At 41.7% G+C, this 24,793-nt stretch overlaps 1 protein-coding gene and 1 long non-coding RNA gene across 3 annotated transcripts in view; both read right to left on the reverse strand.

Moving 5' to 3' along the window:
- Window positions 1–22,856, reverse strand: part of LOC309490613 — a 37,795-nt gene extending 14,939 nt beyond the window's left edge. Inside the window, exons 1-2 of one of the 2 annotated variants that reach the window (XR_014202764.1) lie at window positions 22,460–22,856; window positions 2,468–2,568 (exon numbers count right to left, since the gene is read on the reverse strand). This is a non-coding gene — a long non-coding RNA (uncharacterized lncRNA). Of the gene's footprint in view, window positions 1–2,467; window positions 2,904–22,459 lie in introns of those variants that run through there. The other variant, XR_014202765.1, reaches the window with a different exon arrangement.
- Window positions 5,543–8,089, reverse strand: LOC309489966 (uncharacterized protein; the record flags this gene model as incomplete). The annotated part of the gene is made up of 2 exons (XM_082158921.1): window positions 7,373–8,089; window positions 5,543–7,204 (listed from the first exon to the last, which is right to left on the reverse strand). The coding sequence occupies exons 1-2, from the start codon at window positions 8,015–8,017 to the stop codon at window positions 5,543–5,545; spliced, it is 2,307 nt and encodes a 768-aa protein (XP_082015047.1). The 5' UTR covers window positions 8,018–8,089.
- Window positions 22,857–24,793: the final 1,937 nt, after the last annotated feature.

The raw sequence follows: 24,793 nt of genomic DNA on the forward strand, positions 1-24,793 counted from the left end.
CCCTGAATATGCTTTATAAGAAAGCCACAATAAAGTTCACAAACCCAAAGTTCTAACCACTTGCTTTAAAAAAACAACTTTTTACTTTTACTTCAATTACTTAAGTACATTAAATATCAGAAAATTACTTTTGATACTTAAGTACAGTATATATCAGATACTTTAAGACTTTTACTTAAGTAATATTCTAAAAGGTAACTTTCACTTCTACCAAAGTCTTTTTCTAGTACGATACTTGTACTTTTACTCAAGTATTGCTTTCTAGTACTTTATACAACACTGATGAACTCGTCACGCAATACTACGTGGGAACGGATTGCGAAAATAAATTTTCGGTTAACAATTCTGAGAGCGCGGATTAGAAACTCGTGGGCACGATTTGTTAAACCGAGGGAACAGTTTGAGAATTCGTGACTGTTTATAAAGTACTGTTTATAAACTGAGCGGACGGATTGCAAAACCGTCGCCACGGATCGTTTTTTTACTCACACAGGTGACTTCCCAGGCTCCGTATCCTCCCTTAATGCTGACTTCTGTTGACTTGGGACAAGGAAACAACGCATTTTAAAGCTAATACTCGCACACACAATTACCGATATCAATAGAGCTGCATACAGTTATTTTTTCTCTGCGTGTTGCTCTTTGGCGCCCCCCAGGGGAGGCGCGCCTCACCTATTGAAAACCGCTGGTTTAGAGGATACTCACCAAGACCGAAATTGACATAATTTTCGCATGTTTTTGACTGTTAAAGCGATATAATCGCCGAAAAATAACTTTTGTTACCCGCGAGCTGTGTCTGAGGCGGCTTTACTCTATGTATGTGTGCAGAGAAACATCTCTCAGACAGCGCGCAAGTAGGCCTACCGAAGAAATCACGTGAATGTTTAAACTGGTAAGACTTAAAAAGATGTGCAGATGGTAAACTTTAGTTACTCATGATGCAATGCTGGCCCGATTATGCAAGTGACATTTCCGTCTATCCCGACTCCCGAAACGCGAGTGTGTATTATCGCCGCCTGCAGCGTGCAAACCATTTTGAGAGACGAGAGATAGAAGACGCAGCACCGCTGAATCACTCACGCTGTTTGTGAAATTGCGTCTCGCAGAGTTTTAAAATGACTGATTTGATTTTATAATCTGTGTGGATTAATTTACTAATACAACCTACATGCTAAAGTGAATCAATGTTTGCGGGAATTTCCCGCATTATAAATGGCAGACCTGCGGGAATGATTAAAATTGTGTGCAATACCCGCGCCGAAATTCGAGCCCTACTCGCTGATAGGCTATCAACCAGGAACTCAGTTTACTTCTACGTCATTGCTATCAACTCCGACTCAGGTCCTGTTAGCACCGTATATATTTTTAAACTATGCTAGATGAAGTTAAAACATGGAGACACAAATATGGAAACTCATATATTGAGATGGTGATGAAAAATTTACTTCCAAGTCAAATTGCGTTTGTTACCTTTTACTACCTTTCAAGGGCCTTAATTTTGGTAGATTCTTTTTACTACCTTTTACTACTGCACGGACACCCTGTAAATAATCCAATAATCCATACTGTGTAAAACAGATGTCAATGATTCATCAAAAAGTGCAAAAGTATTATTTCATTAGAGTATGACCTCTTTAAATTGGAGACGTGAAAAAGAACATTTTTGTGTGCTAAAGGAGTCATGAAATGGATTCAAAATATTCTTGATATTTAAACATTTAAGAGGTGAGATTAGAAAATGATCACATTTACAAACATTGGACATTTTTAGCGCAAAACACTTTGCAAACTTTATGACCTCCAGGAACAAAATATAAAATACCGAAACTGCATTTAAAGTGTCAACGATTTCGATGTTGGCACACTGCAGCAGCTGACCACTAAGGAGCGAATGTACAGTGAAGTGACAACGTGACATTAGGGGTGTTGAAATTAATCGTTTCAACGATGCATCGCGATGCAAACGAGGACGATACGGTATCGGTATAGTAATAGACCATAACGGATTATAATGTACTGACACTTTTCTGACGTCATTTGTCGCGTACGTGCTTTGTCGCGGTAGCACTGAGGGAGGCGAGACGCGAGTGTAAACGCAGCCATAGTGGTACACAGTAATTAAAGTTGTATATTATTTCGATGAGGATAAAGATGTTTATGTCAGTGAGTGGTCAGTGTGAAACAAAGCAAAGGCGATACATGTATGAATGATCAAATTAAAATTGTTCACCCAAAAATCTAAATTTTGTCATCACTTACTCACCCTCAAGCTTTTTCAAACCTCTTTTTTGTTTAACAGAAGAAGGAAACTCATACAGGTTTGTATCAACTTGAGGGTGAAATTTTGGGTGCACATTTCTTGAAATTACCACCACAAAACCAGTCATTTTGATCACAAAACTCACTAGGAGAAATTTTTTTTTTGCAAAATGCAGTACAGGTGGAACTGTAAAATTGAAATGCTTACCCTCTTGCATTTGAAAGTTTAATTTTCGCAAACGCCTTATCTCGTTTTCCTTGGTTTTTCAGCCTCTCCTCAAGCTCCTTTACATCATTTTTGTAGTCTCTCTATCAGTGTAGAAAGAGGAGAAGTATACAAGAGAAAGAAAATAGAGAAAGCCACTTGAAGTGCTTAAGAACTTTCTAGAATCTTGTAATTATGAAAAGATAGGCCTATCTGTTATCTGTTGCTCAGGTAGAGACAACTAATGAATTGTGTTTTGTTTTCTCTCACCATGTACTGCCTATTTGGTGACATATGTATGAAAAATACACTTTTGCCACATACTCCCTCTTCAGTTACAAATTGTTCGCAATGCGTTAAAACAGATAATTTTAAATCATGTGGAGTTTGTTTTTGTGCGTTTTAAAAGTTGATAATATATTTGTTTCAAATATACAGTTTGCAAAAGGGCATGTTACAGTCTCATGTTGCTTTAGATGGCTAAAATGTCTTTTCCTCACAGTGTTATGGATCTGTGAAGGAGGACTCAAATGCAGGATGACAATTAACAGCTTTATTGAAAAACAGATGACACGACGAGGAGGGAGAAGGTAGCAATCCAAACAATAGGTAGAGATGAGACAATGACAACAGTAGAGCAGCAGATGTAATGAGGTGTCCGTAAGCTGGAGTGTAGATATGGCAGAACAGAGTGAGACCAGAGGTAACCAGCTAAAGCCAGACAGGAACTTCTTACAGCTTGGCGCTCAGGTATCTCAGGCTCAGAACAGGACTGCTTGCTGGACAGGACTTGGACAGGACTGGAACAGGGAAACAAGACAGAGCCAATGGCAGTAACCAGAGCACTAACAAACTTTTACAACAAAACACTAAAGACTTAGCGATATGATACTGAGACACAGTAGTACTCTGAGGTACAACATTTAACGAACTGGCAAACACAAGAGGGAAAGAGCGAACATATAAAGGGAGCTAGGAACATGAGGAACAGGTGAGCACACTCAGACAAACAAGGACTTAACGAGACGACAGGTGCCAACACTCAAACAAGGACTCAACTAAACAATGGGGCGTGGTAACAGGAAACAAGGAGGAAGGGACAGAGGAGCACATGGCAAACACAAACAAAGACACAACCATGTGTTAAAACACAACGTAAACATAGAAACATTAAACAGACACAAGACAGACAACGCTGCCAGGGCAGAACCCTGACAGTACCCCCCCTCTAAAGGACGCCTCCAGGCGTCCAAAACAGGCAGAGACCATGGAGAGAACAACTGGGGGGGAGGGAAGGGCAAAGACATGGAAGTCCCAAACTGACCAGGGAACACAAAAGGTGGCATATGGCAGGTGGGAACAGAACTGGGAAAAAGATTAGGAGCTGACAAAGGGGATACTGGCTTATAACCAGGAAACACAGAGGGTGGAATGGGAACTTGATATGGGGCACTTTGGGGACCAGGAACTGGCCTAGCTGGTCTGGGCTTCCAAGGGGGCTTGATAGACCTGGGGGCAAAGACAGGGCTGGTAGGGTCAGGGAAGGTCTTGGGAACAGGTAAGGGGTGTGACTCGGGGACACCCTCCTGGGCTGTGCGGACATGCACGGGGACTGACTCGGGGACACCCTCCTGGGCTGTGCAGATGTGCACGGGGACGCCCTCCTGGGCTGTGCAGACGTGCATGGGGACGCCCTCCTGGGCTGTGCAGACATGCACGGGGACTGACTCAGGGACGCCCTCCTGGGCTGTGCAGACATGCACGGGGACTGACTCGGGGACACCCTCCTGGGCTGTGCAGACGCGATTCACGTGAGAAGGAAAAAAACTTACTACAGTTTTCCTCAGCTCAGTGGGATCCTTGCTCCTCGATACCCGCACTTCTGAGGGACATTTTCCATTATTATTATTCCTCACAGCGCTGCGAGACGGTGTAGTAATGATCTGAATAAATTAGTTTTCTCGAGCTGATATGGGGGCGTTCACAGGTTTGCGTGGATTGCCTCAATCATTTGCGTTTGAATAGCGCGCGCTCTCCGTGGGCGGAGTCACATTACATTTGAATGAGCTGTAATGAGCTCGACTGGAATCGCTCTCTTTTAATACAGATTTCACAAGATGAGAATATTTGTTTTTTATATAAATTACTTCATTTAAAAGAAGAGAATTCAAGCTTCATGCCTGTGTGTCTGTATGCCTGTTTGACTGAGTATTCGCTGAGTTATTGTTCATTTTCGGCCGCTTTTCAGAATTGACTTCACTGGCAGAGAGAAGGCAGAACTCGCTTCATGTTTATTTTTCTTTATTTGGCAAAAAGCACAACACTTTGTTTTTATTGTGAGTATACACAAAAATAATACACATTTAACAGAATCGATTGATGTATGAAACTCCTATGGAAAATCAAAGTCAACAGAGTATTTATGAGTTTCTTTTACACTAATAAAAAAAAAAGCGAGCTGGTATCGCCGGCGATACCGTCGACCTCAGGGGGTTAAAATGGATTTAGTGTCATCGGTATCTTAGCATTACAGCAAGGGTACCCAATCCTGTGCCCAATGATCAAGCATTTCTGAAGATCTTAAGGAGTTGGTTCAGCTGTGTTTGATTAGGGCTGGAGCTGAACTTTGCAGGAAGGTAGATCTTCAGAAACGTGATTGGGCACCCCTGATATGCAGTACAAATTACTGTGTTGGGCGATATGCTCAATTTTCATATCGTCCTATCGTCAGCCTGTTCGATCGGCGATACACGATATTATTGTGTGACTCAGAGTATTCCATTTATTATGTCAGTTGTGATGTAAATAATAAAGTATTCCAACATGTAAGCGGGAAACTTACGGACACATTATCCTCTCATGCCGTTACATAGGATTTTGACAGTACTTCTGCACCAGATGAAAACACATTTCAAGAAAGATTCAGAGTTTGCGGCCGCGAAAAGCTCGCTCTGTCTGGACTTGAACGTTTTAACACGTTTACGTGACCACATGCATGGTCGGCTTATTAAGCATAATAACATTAAGAACATGGATGTAAACGTGCTCTTATTCCCTAAAAGTGAAAGCAAAATGGTCCTATCCTTTGGCATCTGTCTGATGGACGCCCTCCTGGGCTGTGCAGACGTGCATGGGGACGCCCTCCTGGGCTGTGCAGACATGCACGGGGACTGACTCAGGGACGCCCTCCTGGGCTGTGCAGACATGCACGGGGACTGACTCGGGGACACCCTCCTGGGCTGTGCAGACGTGCACGGGGACACCCTCCTGGGCTGTGCAGACGTGCACGGGGACACCCTCCTGGGCTGTGCAGACGTGCACGGGGACACCCTCCTGGGCTGTGCAGACTGGAGCAGAAGGCTTGGAAACAGTGCTTTCTATAGCCTCAGCGGGCTCTGGGACAGCACCTTCTGTAGCATCAGCAGGCTTTGGGACAGCCCTTTCAGTTGCATCAGCGGGCGCTGGGACAGCACTTTCAGTAGCATCAGCGGGCGCTGGGACAGCACTTTCAGTAGCATCTGCGGGCTCTGGGACAGCGCTTTCAGTAGCATCTGCGGGCTCTGGGACAGCGCTTTCAGTTGCATCAGCGGGCTCTGGGACAGCGCTTTCAGTTGCATCAGCGGGCTCTGGGACAGCGCTTTCAGTTGCATCAGCGGACTCTGGGACAGCGCTTCCAGTTGCATCAGCGGACTCTGGGACAGCGCTTCCAGTTGCATCAGCGGACTCTGGGACAGCGCTTTCAGTTGCATCTGCGGGCTCTGGGACAGCGCTTTCAGTAGCATCTGCGGGCTCTGGGACAGCGCTTTCAGTAGCAGAGGGCTCGGGCAACGCCCTCTCTGTAGCTGCAGCGGGCTCGGGAAACGCCCTCTCTGTAGCAGCAGCGGGCTCGGGAAACGCCCTCTCTGTTGCAGCAGCGGGCTCGGGAAACGCCCTCTCTGTAGCAGCAGCGGGCTCGGGAAACGCCCTCTCTGTAGCAGCAGCGGGCTCGGGAAACGCCCTCTCTGTAGCAGCAGCGGGCTCGGGAAACGCCCTCTCTGTAGCAGCGGGCTCGGGAAACGCCCTCTCTGTAGCAGCAGCGGGCTCAGTGAATGCCCTCTCAACAGCAGACTTGGGACTAATGGACAAGACAGGATTGACAGGCATCTCCAGGATCTTGACAAGACTAGTTAGAAGTTCAGATAAAGCCTCTGCAGCAATGACAATAGGCATCTTGGGACTGGGATCAGTAAACATAACAGGACTGGTAGAGGTTGTCTCGGCGGGAATGACATCGCTTATCAACGGTATGGGAATAGAACTCACTTGGCTTGACACCTCAGAAACCACTGGATCTGGGGCTTGGGAATGGAGAAATGTAGACTGTTCAGCACGTACCCTTTTCTTCTTCCTCTTACGACGAGCTGATACTGCTTGCTGGGCTGTTTCTGTAGTATCTGTAGCCAACTCGGCCAACCCAGGCGGAGAAGCAGTAACCCTCGTAGAATCAGCACTGACTGAAACAGATTGAGCAGGCTCTGAAGATACAGGATAGTTCTCGTTAGTAACAGGGAAAACAGAGGTTAAGTCGACAGACTCAGAGATGACTAGAACAGGCGTAATTGACTGAGGGAAGACAGCGGTTGACTTGGCTGTATCATGAAGAACAGATGGAGACTCAGATCTTGAAGTGACCGGGAGTGACATAATTCTCTGAGAGATGACTACGGTGGATCTGACAGTGTCTTGAATAACAGACAGTGACTCCGATCCTGGAGTGACTGGGGCTGGCGTTATTGTCTGAGAGGTGACAGCGGTTAATTTGACTAAGTCTTGAATAACAGTTAATGAGTCAGATCTTGAATTGACTGGCGTTATTGTCTGAGAGGTGATAGCGGTAGATTTGACTGTGTCTTGAATAACAGATGGTACCTCAAATCTTGAAGTGACTGGAACTGGCATATCTGTCTGAGAGACGACAGCGGTTGATTTGGCTGTAGCTTGAATAACAGATAGTGAGTCAGATCTTGAAGTAATTGGCATAGTTGACTGAGAGATGACAGCAGTTGACTTAGCTGTGTCTTGAATAGCAGATAGTAATTCAGATCTTGAAGTGATTGGGACTGACCTGGATGTCTGAGAAGTGGTGGGGGTTGGTTTGACTGGCTCTGAGGTAGATGTGGTGGACTGGACTGCCCTATTCCATCTGGATCTCAGTCTCCTCGTAGAAGCCAAAGGAGGATCATAAATGTGACGAGACAGGCGGGGAAAGTTGAAGGCAGATGCAGGTGGGCTTGGTGGCATTCCCCACTTACTGCGATTACTAAGGTAACTAGTGAAATCCCAGAAATCCAGAATATGGAGAGAATCCATCTCCCATGCAGGCAAGGGGTCATCCAGGCAGGAGTTAAAGATATGCTTGAGAGCAGCATCATTATAATCTAGCCCCCTAGACCAGGTCCAAAACTTCTGGGCAAAACCCCCAACTCCTAAGCCATCCTGGCGAAGAGCAGTGAGACTACGATGACGGGCCATTCTCTCTTGCATGTTGGCAGGTGGCAGGACCTTGATGCTCATCCTGCTGAGTCCTGTAGTGGCCAGTTCGTTCTGTTATGGATCTGTGAAGGAGGACTCAAATGCAGGATGACAATTAACCCTCTGGGGACCAAAAACGTGCCCCCGCGTTTTGCTCGTTTTTTTTTTTTAGCAATGAAAATAAACACTAAATGCTCTGTTAATTTGGATCTTTCATTTTCGTGTAATACATCAATCGATCCTGTTCAGTTTCTATTTTTTTTCTGTATATTCACAATAAAAATAAAGTGTTTTGCTTTTTGACAAATAAAGAAACTTTAACATGATGCGATTTCTGCCTTCTCTCTGTCAGTGAACTCCCGTTTGAAACGCGTTCGAAAATGATCTATAACTCTGCGAAAATTCAGTCAAACAGGCAAACAGACCCACGGGCATAAAGCTTGAGATCGCAGCTTTTAAATGAAGTAATTTATATAAAAAACAAATATTATCAGCTTCTGTAATCTGTATAAAAAGAGAGCGACTCCAGTCGAGCTCATTACGAGCCATTCAAAAGTAATTTGACCACGCCCCGGAGAGCGCGTGCTATTCAAACGCAAATTCTGAGAACCATTTCAGTCTGTGAAACGCCCCCACATCAGCTGTAAACAAAGAGGCATAATATAGCCTACCTTATGGAGAAAATTTTCCGTGCTGATATGAGGAGCAGATCCCGCTGAGGAGTGAGGTAGGCTAAGTTATCCTTTCTCAAGTGTTAACCCCCTGAGGTCTACGGTATCGCCGGCGATACCAGCTCGCTTTTTTTTTATTAGTGTAAAAGAAACTCATAAATACTCTGTTGACTTTGATTTTCCATAGGAGTTTCATACATCAATCGATTCTGTTAAATGTGTATTATTTTTGTGTATACTCACAATAAAAACAAAGTGTTGTGCTTTTTGCCAAATAAAGAAAAATAAACACGAAGCGAGTTCTGCCTTCTCTCTGCCAGTGAAGTCCATTCTGAAACGCGTCCGAAAATGAACAATAACTCAGCGAATACTCAGTCAAACAGACATACAGACAGACAGGCATGAAGCTTGAATTCTCTTCTTTTAAATGAAGTCATTTATATAAAAAAACAATTATTCTCATCTTGTGAAATCTGTATTAAAAGAGAGCGATTCCAGTCGAGCTCATCTCATCTCATTACGTTATAATCGGCCCCGCCCACGGAGAGCGCGCGCTATTCAAACGCAAATGGCTGAGGCAATCCTGTGAACGCCCACATCAGCTCGAGAAAACACACAAGTTTATTTAGATCATTACTTGTTTACACCGTCTTGCAGCGCTGTGAGGAATAATACTAATGGAAAATGTCCCTCAGAAGTGCGGGTATATCGAGGAGCGAGCTGAGGAATACAAGTAAGTTTTTTCCTTCTCACGTGAATTTCTTCACGTGGGTTTCTGTTTATGAATGAATAAACGGCAGAGATGCGCGCTGTTTACCACAGCTGGCAAAGACAGTTTAAATTTAAATCGCGTGTGTGAATGAATGATGATGTTTTAGCAAACTGTATTGCTATACTGAGATAAGTAAACATCGACTGAATGTTGAAATAAAATGTAGGCTATTTGTATAAGCAACGTATTAAACTGCAAATTAACAATATGCCCTAATATTTCATGAAAACAACGTTACAGTCAGACGAAATATGAAAGACAACATTTTGTTGACCAGATTTGGGTACAGTTTTTACTGTAGAATATACTGCCACATCAAATAAGCTTTTGTTTAGCCATTTCTATATATAAAATACTATTTTTGTCAAAAATAAAGTCATCAACTAAGATGTTAGCTGTTCCAATGTTGGTTATATTCAAACTAATGAATACATAGATAAAATGTAGGGCCTATAATCATTTTTTTTTTACAAAGAAAGAGTACACTTGAAATATTGTTGAAATTGTAATTATTGTTGTAATTGTAACCATTTTAATAAAATAGCAAAACATATTTACAAGATAGATGTAAGCAAAATCTTAAATGGTCAATATAAGTCTTCTTCTAAATATATCTTTTGTCTTTGCATTGTGGCTCAGTCAGTGTCACACCTGAGTGAATGGCTAATTATGCAGAGTGGGTGTATTCTAAGGTGTAAACCACTCCTCGTTCACGCCCCCTCGCATATTGGCTTTCCAAGCAAAACCTGTTTTACATCAATTTAAATCAATGTATGGTTTTATGTGAACGATAAAGCAAGACTATTTTCACATAATTTTGAAGAAAAAACTATAGGCGACGACATCCATAAGTCAAAAGTCTTATTGCCACATATTTAGTATGTGTTTTGTGGTCTTATTTCAAAATTTTAAATTTTTAGTTTTTTCGATAACCACGCATAAACATTATTCTCTCAAAAATGAAAACATGTACATACATGTGGCTCACATATTATTGTAGTCCTGTTTGTGCTATATAGAGTGAATTTACACCTTTGCCATTAATATGTTTATAAGCAACTGAAAAAAGCACAAATGTCAGAGCATGTCAGAACACCCCCAGGGCCCAAAAAAACGCTCAGACTCCAGAGGGTTAATGTGGAATAACGTTATGGAATAACGTTGTAGGCTTATGTAAACAAAAAGATGAATCGCGTTTCTATAATACGAATCGCGTTTCTGTGAGATGAATGAAGGGTACATATTTGTAAAGACTGTTTAGCCTAAATATGAATCGCGTTTCTGTGAGATGAATGAAGGGTACATATTTGTAAAGACTGTTTAGCCTAAATATGAATCGCGTTTCTGTGAGATGAATGAAGGGTACATATTTGTAAAGACTGTTTAGCCTAAAATGAATCGCGTTTCTGTGAGATGAATGAAGGGTACATATTTGTAAAGAGTGTTTAGCCTAAATATGAATCGCGCGTCTGTGTGTGAAAGAATAAACTGCTTTTACAGTTACAGTTACTGCGTTACAGTCAGGCGAAGTATGAAAGACAACATTTTGTTGACTAGATTTGGGTACAGTTTTTACTGTAGAATATACTGTCACATCAAATAAGCTTTTCTGCTCAAATATATAAAATACTATTTGTCAAAAATAAAGTCATAGACTAAGATGTTCCAATGTTGGCTATATTCAAACTAATGAATACATATGATAAAATGTAGGCCTATAATCTTTTTTTTTTTTTTTTTACAAAGAAAGAGTACTTTTTTGCAGAAATATTGCTGAAATTGTAATTAGTGGTGCTTTTCAAAGCAACACTATTGTTATTCTCCATACTTATTATTAGTGGTGCTTTTTCAAAGCACCACTAGTGTTATTGTCACTCATACTTATTATTAGTGGTGCTTTGAAAAGCACCACTATTGTTATCCTCCATACTTATTATTATTCTTATTCTTATTATTCTGGACAAAAGTTTGGCGCGTAACTCGTCCCGCACCGTTTGTCACAGACCCATGAATGAGGTGTCAAATCGACCAGCGTATTGAGGAGAGGTGTGCTATGACTTTTATAAGCGATCGGGGGTACGGTGTTCGCCCCAGGGGCGAAAAAGCGGCCGAAAAATCCCATAGACTTAACATTGCAACGAACTTTGATGACTCGTAGCTCTGAGTGAGGATTTCGCAGAAACGTGTGATTTGCCACATTTGAAGAGGCTGACAGGCTCTGTAAGAACATACCTCACAATGGGGTAAAAGTTGCACCCCTGGGGGGCAGGAGCTGCCCAAAGTTTCCCATTGACTTACTATGGTGTAGGACGGCCCATGAAAGGGGCCGTCCTACACCATAGCATGTGTTTTTCCTACTATGGTAAATTACATAAGGTTTTTGTATTGAACGTAGCTCTGGATCACAGTGTCATAGAGACAAGGGGGCGGGCTCATTTTACTCAGACGACCAATCAGTCTCTCAGGATCATTGTGAAGCTATCAAGCCACGCCCTAGCAACCATTTAGAGCACCTTAGCAACAAGTTCCATAGACTTCCATTGAAAGAGATCAAAGGGATATCTCTGGACTGAATTGTCATAGAAACATGAGGGTGGTCTCATTTGACTCGGGGCAGCAAACAGCCAATCATGAATCACCTCAACACTTCCTAGCCCATCCCTAGCAACCATTGTCGAGCACCTTAGCAACAAAAATCCAAAGAGGGATATCTTCCATTCTGAATGTCACAGAGGCATGGGAGTTGGTTTATATCATTCATACTGACAAGCAGCCTTTGGAGTTTCATGACTGGCAGCTGCCAAGCCACTCCCTAACAACCAAATAGAGTACCCTAGCAACCAAAATCCAGAGAGGGATATCTTCCATTCTGTATGTCACAGAGGCATGGGAGTTGGTTTATATCATTCATACTGACAAGCAGCCTTTGGACTTTCATGTTTGGCAGCTGCCAAGCCACTCCCTAGCAACCAAACAGAGTACCCTAGCAACCAAAATCCAAAGAAGGATATCTTCCATTCTGAATGTCACAGAGGCATGGGAGTTGGTTTATATCATTCATAGTGACAAGAAGCCTTTGCAGTTTCATCATTGGCAGTTGTCAAGCAACTCCATAGCAACCAAACAGAGTACCCTAGCAACCAAAATCCAAAGAGGGATATCTTCCATTCTGAATGTCACAGAGGCATGGGAGTTGGTTTATATAATTAATACTGACAAGCAGCCTTTGGAATTTCATGATTGGCAGCTGCTACGCCACTCCCTAGCAACCAAACCGAGTACCCTAGCAACCAAAATCCAAAGAGGGATATCTTCCGTTCTGAATGTCACAGAGGCATGGGAGTTGGTTTATATCATTCATAGTGGCAAGAAGCCTTTGGAGTTTCATCATTGGCAGCTGCCTAGCAACTCCATAGCAACCAAACAGAGTACCCTAGCAACCAAAATCCAAAGAGGCATTTCTTCCATTCTGAATGTCACAGAGGCATGGGAGTTGGTTTATATCATTCATAGTGACAAGAAGCCTTTGGAGTTTCATCATTGGCAGCTGCCTAGCAACTCCATAGCAACCAAACAGAGTACCCTAGCAACCGTTTATCAAGACCCATGTCTTTTCATCAGAACATCGTATAGAGATGGGGTTTGGCTCTTTTGTTTCGTTTGGGAAACAGTCTGTAAAATATCACCACGGTTACTGTGTATTCACACCATAGCAACCGTTTAGAGCCACCTAGCAACCATATTGAAACATATAGAAGCCATATTTCAGCTCCACAACATCGTACAGACATGGTTGTTGGCTCGTATGCAATCATGTACAACACCCTAGCAACCGAGTGGTGAGTTTTGCCACTGCAAGCACCACTTCACATTTTCTTCAGGAAATGTACATTCTAGTGTTGTGATTACTATTCACCTAGACAAAACTTTGGCGCGTAACTCGCCCCACACCGTTTGTCACAGACCCCTGAATGAGGTGTCAAATCGACCGGTTTATTGAGGAGAGGTGTGCTATGACTTTTATAAGCGATCGGGTGTAAGATGTTCGTCTGGCGGGTGAAAAATTTGCCGAAAAATGTCCCATAGACTTAACATAGGCACAAAATTTGAAAAATCTTTTCTTTGGCTCAGAAGGTCATAGAGGCTTGGGGTTGGGCTCTTTTGATTCGTCCTATCAAGCAGCCAATAAGTAGTGACATAACAACTTAATTGCCACGCCCTAGCAACCAGTTACAGGCCCCTAGCAACCATTGAACAACCTTTATAAGCCATATCACAGTAACAAAACATTGTAAAAACACAGAGTTGGGCATTTTTTTGACCCAGACCTGCAAATATTCTTTAAATATTACCCCATAAACTCTATAAACAAACCTTAGCAACCATTTGGAGTACCCTAGCAACCGTACAAACACATGAATAAGCTATATCTCAGCACCAGAACATCTTATAGACATGGGGGTGTGCTTGTTTGTTTCGGTTGGGAAACCAGTCTGTAAATATCATCATGGTAACTGTGTAACCACACCTTAGCAACCGTTTAAAGCTACCTAGCAACCAAATTGCAACATATAGAAGCCATATTTCAGCTCCACAAAATCGTACAGACATGTTTGTTGGTTCGTATGCAATCATGTACCACACACTAGCAACCGAGAGGCGAGTTTTGCCACTGCAAGCACCACTTCACATTTTCTTCAGGAAATGTACATTCTAGTGTTGTGATTACTATTCACCTAGACAAAACTTTGGCGCGTAACTCGCCCCACACCGTTTGTCACAGACCCCTGAATGAGGTGTCAAATCGATCGGTTTATTGAGGAGAGGTGTGCTATGACTTTTATAAGTGATCGGGTGTACGATGTTCGTCTGGCAGGCGAAAAATTTGCCGAAAAATGTCCCATAGACTTAACATAGGCACAAAATTTGCTAAATCATATCTTTGGCTCAGAAGGTCATAGAGCCTTGGGGTTGGGCTCTTTTGATTCATCCTATCAAGCAGCCAATAAGTAGTGACATATTGCAATATATAGAAGCCATATTTCAGCTCCACAACATCGTACAGACATGGTTGTTGGCTCGTATGCAATCATGTACAACACCGTAGCAACCGAGTGGCGAATTTTGCCACTGCAAGCACCACTTCACATTTTCTTCAGGAAATGTACATTCTAGTTCTTCTTCTTCTTCTTCTTATTATTCCGCCACAAGTTTGGCGCGTAACTTGCCCCGCACCGTTTGTCACAGACCCCTGAGTGAGGTGTCAAATCGACCGGCTCATTGAGGAGAGGTGTGCTATGACTTTTCTAAGCGATCGGGTGTACGATGTTTGCACAGCGGACGAAAAAGCGGCCAAAAAAGTCCCATTGACTTAACATTGGGCATTCTAAAAACATTTGAATCCCAACTGCCGTTTTCACACACACCACTCCAAAGGGCCTGACACCCCTGCGTTTCTCTCCCTCTCTCTCTCCCTCAGAGGATTTATATTATCAAGCAGCCAATAAGTAATGGCCTAAAATCTTCATAGCCACACCCTAGCAACCAGTTACAGCACCCTAGCAACCACTCTGAGCTCCCTAGCAACCACCCTAAACCAATAAATAATATAAAAAATTTTTTTTTACATTTTTTAAAGCAATATCACACTCGTAGCCTTGCGATATTGCTCCATGCTTGTGCCTATTCGGCCATAGGCACGAGGCCGCAGGCCGAGTGCCGTACTGAAGGAACTCGTCATTAAAGATTTTAAGAACTCTATAAAAACTCCATAGTAACCATATTTGACAACTACCAACCACCTAGTAACACCATAGCAACTACCAAAAATACCTTAGCAACCACCCTGAACACCCTAGCAACGTCTAGAAATGCTCTAGTAACCACCAAAAAACTCTAGCAACCACCCAGAACACCCTAGCAACTGCCTAGCAACCACCCAGAACACCTAGCAACTGCCTAGTAACCACCCAGAACGCCTAGCAACCACCCAGAACACCCTAGCAACTGCCTAGCAACGCCCTAGCATCCACCCAGAATACCATAGCAACTGCCTAGCAACACCATAGCAACCACCTAGCAACCACCCTAGCAACTGTCTAGCAACCACCAAGAATACCCTAGCAACCACCCAGAACACCTTAGCAACTGCCTAGCAACACCATAGCAACCACCCAGAAAACCCTAGCAACCACCTCGCAACAGCATCTTGCTAAAAACATGCTAGCAACATACTAATCAAGCTAGCATCATGCTAGCAACATGCTAATCAAGCTAGCATCATGCTAGCATCATGCTAATAATGCTAGCATTATGCTAGCAACATGCTAATCAAGCTAGCATAATATTAGTAACATGCTAATCAAGCTAGCATTATGCTAGCTACATGCTAATCAAGCTAGCATAATGCTAGCAACATGCTAATCATGTTAGCATCTAGCTAAAAACATGCTAGCAAAATGCTAACATCAAGCTACCAACATGCTAATCAAGCTAGCATCATGCTAACATAATGCTAATCATGCTAGCATCATGCTACCAATATGCTAATTAAGCTAGCACAATGCTATTCAAGCTAGCATCATGCTAACAACATGTTAATCAAGCTAGCATAATGCTAGCAACATGCTAATCATGTTAGCATCTAGCTAAAAATATGCTAGCAAAATGCTAATCATGCTAACATCTTGTTAAAAGCATGTTAGCAACATGCTAATCATGCTAGCATCATGCTACCAACATGCTAATCATGTTAACAACATGCTAATCATGCTAGCATCATGCTTAACAACATGTTAATCAAGCTAGCATAATGCTAGCAACATGCTAATCATGTTAGCATCTAGCTAAAAACATGCTAGCAAAATGCTAATAATGCTAACATCTTGTTAAAAGCATGTTAGTAAACATACTAATCATGCTAGCATAATGCTAGCAACATGCTAATCATGTTAGCATCTAGCTAAAAACATGCTAGCAACATGCTAATCATGCTAACATCAAGCTACCAACATGCTAATCATGCTAGCATCATGCTACCAATATGCTAATTAAGCTAGCACAATGCTATTCAAGCTAGCATCATGCTAACAACATGTTAATCAAGCTAGCATAATGCTAGCAACATGCTAATCATGTTAGCATCTAGCTAAAAACATGCTAGCAAAATGCTAATCATGCTAGCATCATGCTACCAACATGCTAATCATGTTAACAACATGCTAATCATGCTAGCATCATTTTAACATGTTAATCATAGTAAATCATGCTGGAATGTGGTAAATTGTAGTAAATCATCTTAGAAACATGATAAATCGTGGTAAATAATGCTAAACCGTGGTATATCATGGTATCACAACATGTTAATTGTGTTAGCATCTGCCCAGTGGCGAGTTTTGCCACTGCAAGCACCACTTCACATTTTCTTCAGGAAATGTACATTCTAGTGTTGTGATTACTATTCACCTAGACAAAACTTCGGCGCGTAACTCGCCCCACACCGTTTGTCACAGACCCCTGAATGAGGTATCAAATCGACCGGTTTATTGAGGAGAGGTGTGCTATGACTTTTATAAGCGATCGGGTGTAAGATGTTCGTCTGGCGGGCGAAAAATTAGCCGAAAAATGTCCCATAGACTTAACATAGGCACGAAATTAGCAAAATCATATCTTTGGCTCAGAAGGTCATAGAGCCTTGGGGTTGGGCTCTTTTGATTCATCCTATCAAGCAGCCAATAAGTAGTGACATAACAACTTCATAGCCACGCCCTAGCAACCAGTTACAGGCCCCTAGCAACCATTGAACAACATTTACAAGCCATATCTCAGCATCAAAACATTGTAAAAACACAGAGTTGGGCATTTTTTGACCCAGACCTGCAAATACTCTTTAAATATTACCCCATAAACTGTATAAACAAACCTTAGCAACCATTTGGCGTACCCTAGCAACCGTACAAACACATGAATGAGCTATATCTCAGCACCAGAACATCGTATAGACATGGGGGTGTGCTTGTTTGTTTCGGTTGGGAAACCAGTCTGTAAATATCATCATGGTAACTGTGTAACCACTCCTTAGCAACCGTTTAAAGCTACCTAGCAACCATATTGCAACATATAGAAGCCATATTATAGCTCCACAACATCGTACAGACATGGTTGTTGTCTCGTATGCAATCATGTACAACACCCTTAGCAACCGAGTGGCGAGTTTTGCCACTGCAAGCACCACTTCACATTTTCTTCAGGAAATGTACATTCTAGTGTTGTGATTACTATTCACCTAGACAAAACTTCGGCGCGTAACTCACCCCACAGCGTTTGTCACAGACCCCTGAATGAGGTGTCAAATCGATCGGTTTATTGAGGAGAGGTGTGCTATGACTTTTATAAGTGATCGGGTGTACGATGTTCGTCTGGCGGGGGAAAAATTTGCAGAAAAATGTCCCATAGACTTAACATAGGCACAAATTTAGCAAAATCATATCTTTGGCTCAGAAGGTCATAGAGCCTTGGGGTTGGGCTCTTTTGATTCATCCTATCAAGCAGCCAATAAGTAGTGACATAACAACTTCATAGCCATGCCCTAGCAACCAGTTACAGGCCCCTAGCAACCATTGAACAACATTTACAAGCCATATCTCAGCATCAAAAGATTGTAAAAACACAGAGTTGGGCATTTTTTTACCCAGACCTGCAAATACTCTTTAAATATGACCCCATAAACTGTATAAACAAACCTTAGCAACCATTTGGCGTACCCTAGCAACCGTACAAACACATGAATGAGCTATATCTCAGCACCAAAACATCATATAGACATGGGGGTGTGCTTGTTTGTTTCGGTTGGGAAACCAGTCTGTAAATATCATCATGGTAACTGTGTAACCACACCTTAGCAACCGTTTAAAGCTACCTAGCAACCATATTGCAACATATAGAAGCCATATTTCAGCTCCACAACATCGTACAGACATGGTTGTTGGCTCGTATGCAATCATGTACAACACCGTAGCAACCGAGTGGCGAATTTTGCCACTGCAAGCACCACTTCACATTTTCTTCAGGAAATGTACATTCTAGTTCTTATTATTATTATTCTTCCACACAAAAGTTTGGCGCGTAACTCGTCCCGCACCGTTTGTCACAGACCCATGAATGAGGTGTCAAATCGACCAGCGTATTGAGGAGAGGTGTGCTATGACTTTTATAAGCGATCGGGGGTACGGTGATCGCCCCAGGGGCGAAAAAGCGGCCGAAAAAATCCCATAGACTTAACATTGCGACGAACTTTGATGACTCGTAGCTCTGAGTGAGGATTTCGCAGAAACGTGTGATTTGCCACATTTGAAGAGGCTGACAGGCTCTGTAAGAACATACCTCACAATGGGGTAAAAGTTGCACCCCTGGGGGGCAGGAGCTGCCCAAAGTTTCCCATTGACTTACTATGGTGTAGGACGGCCCATGAAATGGGCCGTCCTACACCATAGCATGTGTTTTTCCTACTATGGTAAATTACATAAGGTTTTTGTATTGAACATAGCTCTGGATCACAGTGTCATAGAGACAAGGGGGCGGGCTCATTTTACTCAGATGACCAATCAGTCTCTCAGGATCATTGTGAAGCTATCAAGCCACGCCCTAGCAACCATTTAGAGCACCTTAGCAACAAGTTCCATAGACTTCCATTGAAAGACATCAAAGGGATATCTCCGGACTGATTTGTCATAGAAACATGAGGGTGGTCTCATTTGACTCGGGGCAGCAAACAGCCAATCATAAATCACCTCAACACTTCCTAGCCCATCCCTAGCAACCATTGTCGAGCACCTTAGCAACCAAAATCCAAAGAGGGATATCTTCCATTCTGAATGTCACAGAGGCATGGGAGTTGGTTTATATCATTCATACTGACAAGCAGCCTTTGGAGTTTCATGACTGGCAGCTGCCAAGCCACTCCCTAGCAACCAAACAGAGTACCCTAGCAACCAAAATCCAAAGAGGGATATCTTCCATTCTGAATGTCACAGAGGCATGGGAGTTGGTTTATATCATTCATAGTGACAAGAAGCCTTTGCAGTTTCATCATTGGCAGTTGTCAAGCAACTCCATAGCAACCAAACAGAGTACCCTAGCAACCAAAATCCAAAGAGGGATATCTTCCATTCTGAATGTCACAGAGGCATGGGAGTTGGTTTATATAATTCATACTGACAAGCAGCCTTTGGAATTTCATGATTGGCAGCTGCAACGCCACTCCCTAGCAACCAAACAGAGTACCCTAGCAACCAAAATCCAAAGAGGGATATCTTCCATTCTGAATGTCACAGAGGCATGGGAGTTGGTTTATATCATTCATACTGACAAGCAGCCTTTGGAGTTTCATGACTGGCAGCTGCCAAGCAACTCCGTAGCAACCAAACAGAGTACACTAGCAACCAAAATCCAAAGAGGCATATCTTCCATTCTGAATGTCACAGAGACATGGGAGTTGGTTTATATCATTCATACTGACAAGCAACCATTGGAATTTCATCATTGGCAGCTACCAAGTAACTCCATAGCAACCAGACAGAGTACCCTAGCAACCAAAATCCAAAGAGGCATATCTTCCATTCTGAATGTCACAGAGACTTGGGAGTTGGTTTATATCATTCATACTGACAAGCAGCCTTTGGAGTTTCATGATTGGCAGCTGCCAAGCCACTCCCTAGCAACCAAACAGAGTACCCTAGCAACCAACATCCAAAGAGGGATATCTTCCATTCTGAATGTCATAGAAGCATGGGAGTCGGTTTATATCATTCATAATAACAAGAAGCCTTTGCAGTTTCATCATTGGCAGCTGTCAAGCAACTCCATAGCAACCAAACAGAGTACCCTAGCAACCAAAATCCAAAGAGGGATATCTTCCATTCTGAATGTCACAGAGGCATGGGAGTTGGTTTATATCATTCATAGTGACAAGAAGCCTTTGGAATTGCATCATTGGCAGCTGCCAAGTAACTCCATAGCAACCAAACAGAGTACCCTAGCAACCAAAATCCAAAGAGGCATATCTTCCATTCTGAATGTCACAGAGACATGGGAGTTGGATTATATCATTCATAGTGACAAGAAGCCTTTGGAATTTCATCATTGACAGCTGACAAGCCACTCCCTAGCAACCAAACAGAGTACCCTAGCAACCGTTTAGCAAAACGTATATCTCTGCGTCAGAACATTGTATAGAGATGGGAGTTGGTTTATATCATTCATACTGACAAGAAGCCTTTGCAGTTTCATCATTAGCAGCTGCCAAGCAACTCCATAGCAACCAAACAGAGTACCCTAGCAACCATTTTACAAGACCTACATCTCTGCATCAGAATATTGTATAGAGATGGGGGTTGGCTCATTAGTTTCAGTTGGAAAACAGTCTGTAAATATCAACCTGGTAACTGTGTATTCACACCCTAGCAACCATTTAGAGCCACCTAGCAACCATATTGCAACACATAGAAGCCATATTTCAGCTCCACAACATCGTACAGACATGGTTGTTGGCTCGTATGCAATCATGTACAACACCCCTGCAACCGAGTGGCGAGTTTTGCCACTGCAAGCACCACTTCACATTTTCTTCAGGAAATGTACATTCTAGTTATTGTTGTAATTGTAACCTTTTTAATAAAATAGCAAAACATATTTACAAGATAGATGTAAGCAAAATCTTAAATGGTCAATATAAGTCTTCTTCAAAATATATATTTTGTCCTTGCAATTGGCTCAGTCAGTGTCACACCTGAATGAATGGCTAATTATGCAGAGTCATTATGCAGAGTGGGTGGGACTAAGGTGTAAACTACTCCTCCCCCTCGCATATTGGCTTTCCAAGCAAAACCTGTTTTACACCATTTAAATCAATGTATTTTTTTTTGTGAACGATAAAGCAAGACTATTTTCACATAATTTTGAAGCTAGAACTGAAAGGGACAACATCCATTAGTCAAAAGTCTTGTGGGCACATATTTTGTATGAGTTTTGTGGTCTTATTTCAGCAACTTTCATTTTTATTTTTTTAAATAACCACGCATAAACATTATTCTCTTAAAAATACAAACATCTACATACATGTTGCTCGCATATTATGGTAGGCCTGTTTGTGCTATATAGAGTGAATTTACACCTTTGCCATTAACATGTTTATAAATAACTGAAAAAAGCACAAATGTCAGAGCATGTCAGAACATCTCAAGGGCCCCAAAAACAGCTTGGTCCCCAGAGGGTTAACAGCTTTATTGAAAAACAGATGACACGACGAGGAGGGAGAAGGTAGCAATCCAAACAATAGGTAGAGATGAGACAATGACAACAGCAGAGCAGCAGATGTAATGAGGTGTCCGTAAGCTGGAGTGTAGATATGGCAGAACAGAGTGAGACCAGAGGTAACCAGCTAAAGCCAGACAGGAACTTCTTACAGCTTGGCGCTCAGGTATCTCAGGCTCAGAACAGGACTGCTTGCTGGACAGGACTTGGACAGGACTGGAACAGGGAAACAAGACAGAGCCAATGGCAGTAACCAGAGCACTAACAAACTTTTACAACAAAACACTAAAGACTTAGCGATACGATACTGAGACACAGTAGTACTCTGAGGTACAACATTTAACAAACTGGCAAACACAAGAGGGAAAGAGCGAACATATAAAGGGAGCTAGGAACATGAGGAACAGGTGAGCACACTCAGACAAACAAGGACTTAACGAGACGACAGGTGCCAACACTCAAACAAGGACTCAACTAAACAATGGGGCGTGGTAACAGGAAACAAGGAGGAAGGGACAGAGGAGCACATGGCAAACACAAACAAAGACACAACCATGTGTTAAAACACAACGTAAACATAGAAACATTAAACAGACACAAGACAGACAACGCTGCCAGGGCAGAACCCTGACACACAGATGTCACTGAACTCACAAACTGAACAACTAAATGTAGAAAACTCTCTTGCTTTTTTCTCAGAGTGAAATCTTGCCAGATGAGTCTTTAACGCACCTTTGGTTTTGAATGTATGTAAATGCAGTGAAGTGTTCTGGTCATGTTCCAGTGTTTCAGTAGATCTTGCTGTAGGAGAATTGACTGGCTTTTTGTCAGAAAACTTGCAATGACGACAGAGCATCACTTTGGCTACACCCTGATGGAGAAATAAAAGTACAATTGATCACAAAAAATAAAAGTACAATTGATCACAAAATAATAATAATTTTACGCTTATAAAATAAAATAAAATAATTTAACATAACTATATTAGTTAGGCCTGTTTCCTTAAATTTGTGATGAAACCGGAGTTGCAACCAATTTTACTCCATATAATGAAAATATACTTGGGCTATACAATACAAAGTGTTTCACAAATTGAAGAACTCTAATCCAAAATTATGTGATCACTAATATAAATCACTTACCACCAGTGCACAAATTTGAGTACAATATTAGTACAATATTATACAATATTATCTTACTCAATATTAGTGCCATTGAATTACTTTTTTTGATGTGGATGTGGATGTTGCATCCTGTAATTGTGAATAGTTCTTCAATACATATTGTATATGAATCTGCATCTGGTCAGTATTTTTACTTTGGTATTTTTTACATTTGTGGTGTATGTATTGCCTTTTAATTGATCTACATTGCCTTTTTATTTACATTAATCAATTTTGCGAAAAATGTGTGCTTGTCAGTACTTAATTATCACTTTTGTATCCAGCACTAGACTGCATAGCTCAGCTTATGGGGATGAATGAAACATCAACATCGTGTAAGTTGTGTTTGGGGATTTGTCCATTAACATATAACATTTTATAAACGAGATTCAAAAGATCCGAGTCAGTAAAATATCTGCACTTCCCATTACAAAGAAGCTGAAAATGTACAGTATTTGTGACGTGGTAACATGATTCACATTTTAAAAATTATTTTACAATATGTGCAAATATATTTCACATGAGCTCCACATTATAACCTATAGTAACATGTTTTCCACATGTGCCATTATGTTCACATGTGGTGACATGTTGTTCACATGAGAACACATGTGATCACATGAGGTCACATGTAATCACATGTGGAAAACATGTGATAACGTGAAATTCATGTTTTTTTTTTCTGTAAGGGGTGTTACGGTGATGAAGTTATATGCTTGTATGTTGAACTTCTGCATCTCCTCTAGTAAAGTTATATGTTGTTAAACGAACCTTTGCCTTGCCGCTCGTCATTCAACAAATGTGTTTGTGACTGATCTACAGTCTTCAGGATAATGATTTAAATAGAGAGAGTCACTTTGCATTGTCAGCACATGCTTCAGTGCTCTGAGAGTGTTTATAGTGCTGTGAGTTTAACACTTCATGACTGAGAGCAGAACACAATCTTCATCATCACACAAGACTAAACTACAGCAATGAACACAATCTACATCTTCATCTGGACCATTGCACTGTTTATTCAAGGTAAGATGTAAAAACTGACTCTGGTTTTGGTGTTTTTGTAAAAGTATATGATGATAATAGTTTTAAACACTAATTATTTTTCTTTTCTCTTCTTCAGAATCCAGAGGAGTGACTCTGACTCAACCTGAAGTTAAAACTGTCCAACAGAGTCAAACAGCAACAATAGAGTGTAATATAGATGTAGGAATATACAGCAATGACTTATACTGGTATCAGCAGAAACCTGGAGAAGCTCCTAAACTCCTGATTTATTATATAAGCAGCCGTTATACTGGAACTCCATCTAGATTCAGTGGCAGTGGATCTGGCAGTGATTTTACTCTGACCATCAGTGGAGTCCAGACTGAAGATACAGGAGATTATTATTGTCAGAGTGAACACTATATCAACAGTCAGTATGTGTTCACACAGTGATAAAGAGTCGTACAAAAACCTCTGTCAGTCAGACGTCACAGTGACTGCACTGATACAGCTGAGAGAAACTGCAGCTGCTGATGGAGGATCACAAACTACACAATATCAAACCTTTCACACACTTTATTCATTTATTATGATATACTAAGTAAACACATAATCTTTTATCTCTTACTAAACTGGACTAAAATGTGTAGAAAATGTGAGTGGTGATTGTCCTTGTAAAACTTCTTGTTCTTGTAAAGCCGCTACAATGTAATTATTGCACTTCCATCCTTCACCACTAGAGGACACATCTTTATATTACTGAGTTCCCTCTGTCAGTGAGAGAGTTTTCCTGCACTTCAACGAGCATCTAGAAAGAGAAAGGTCTCACTTCACATCAGAAGACCTACTCTCTCATCCCTGCATAGAAAGACACACGTACGAATGAGACGCTAAAATGAAAATGGTTAAAAGCACAATT

Source organism: Leuciscus leuciscus (assembly GCF_965113295.1).
Source record: "Leuciscus leuciscus genome assembly, chromosome: 25".
NCBI classification, from domain to species: Eukaryota; Metazoa; Chordata; class Actinopteri; order Cypriniformes; family Leuciscidae; genus Leuciscus; species Leuciscus leuciscus.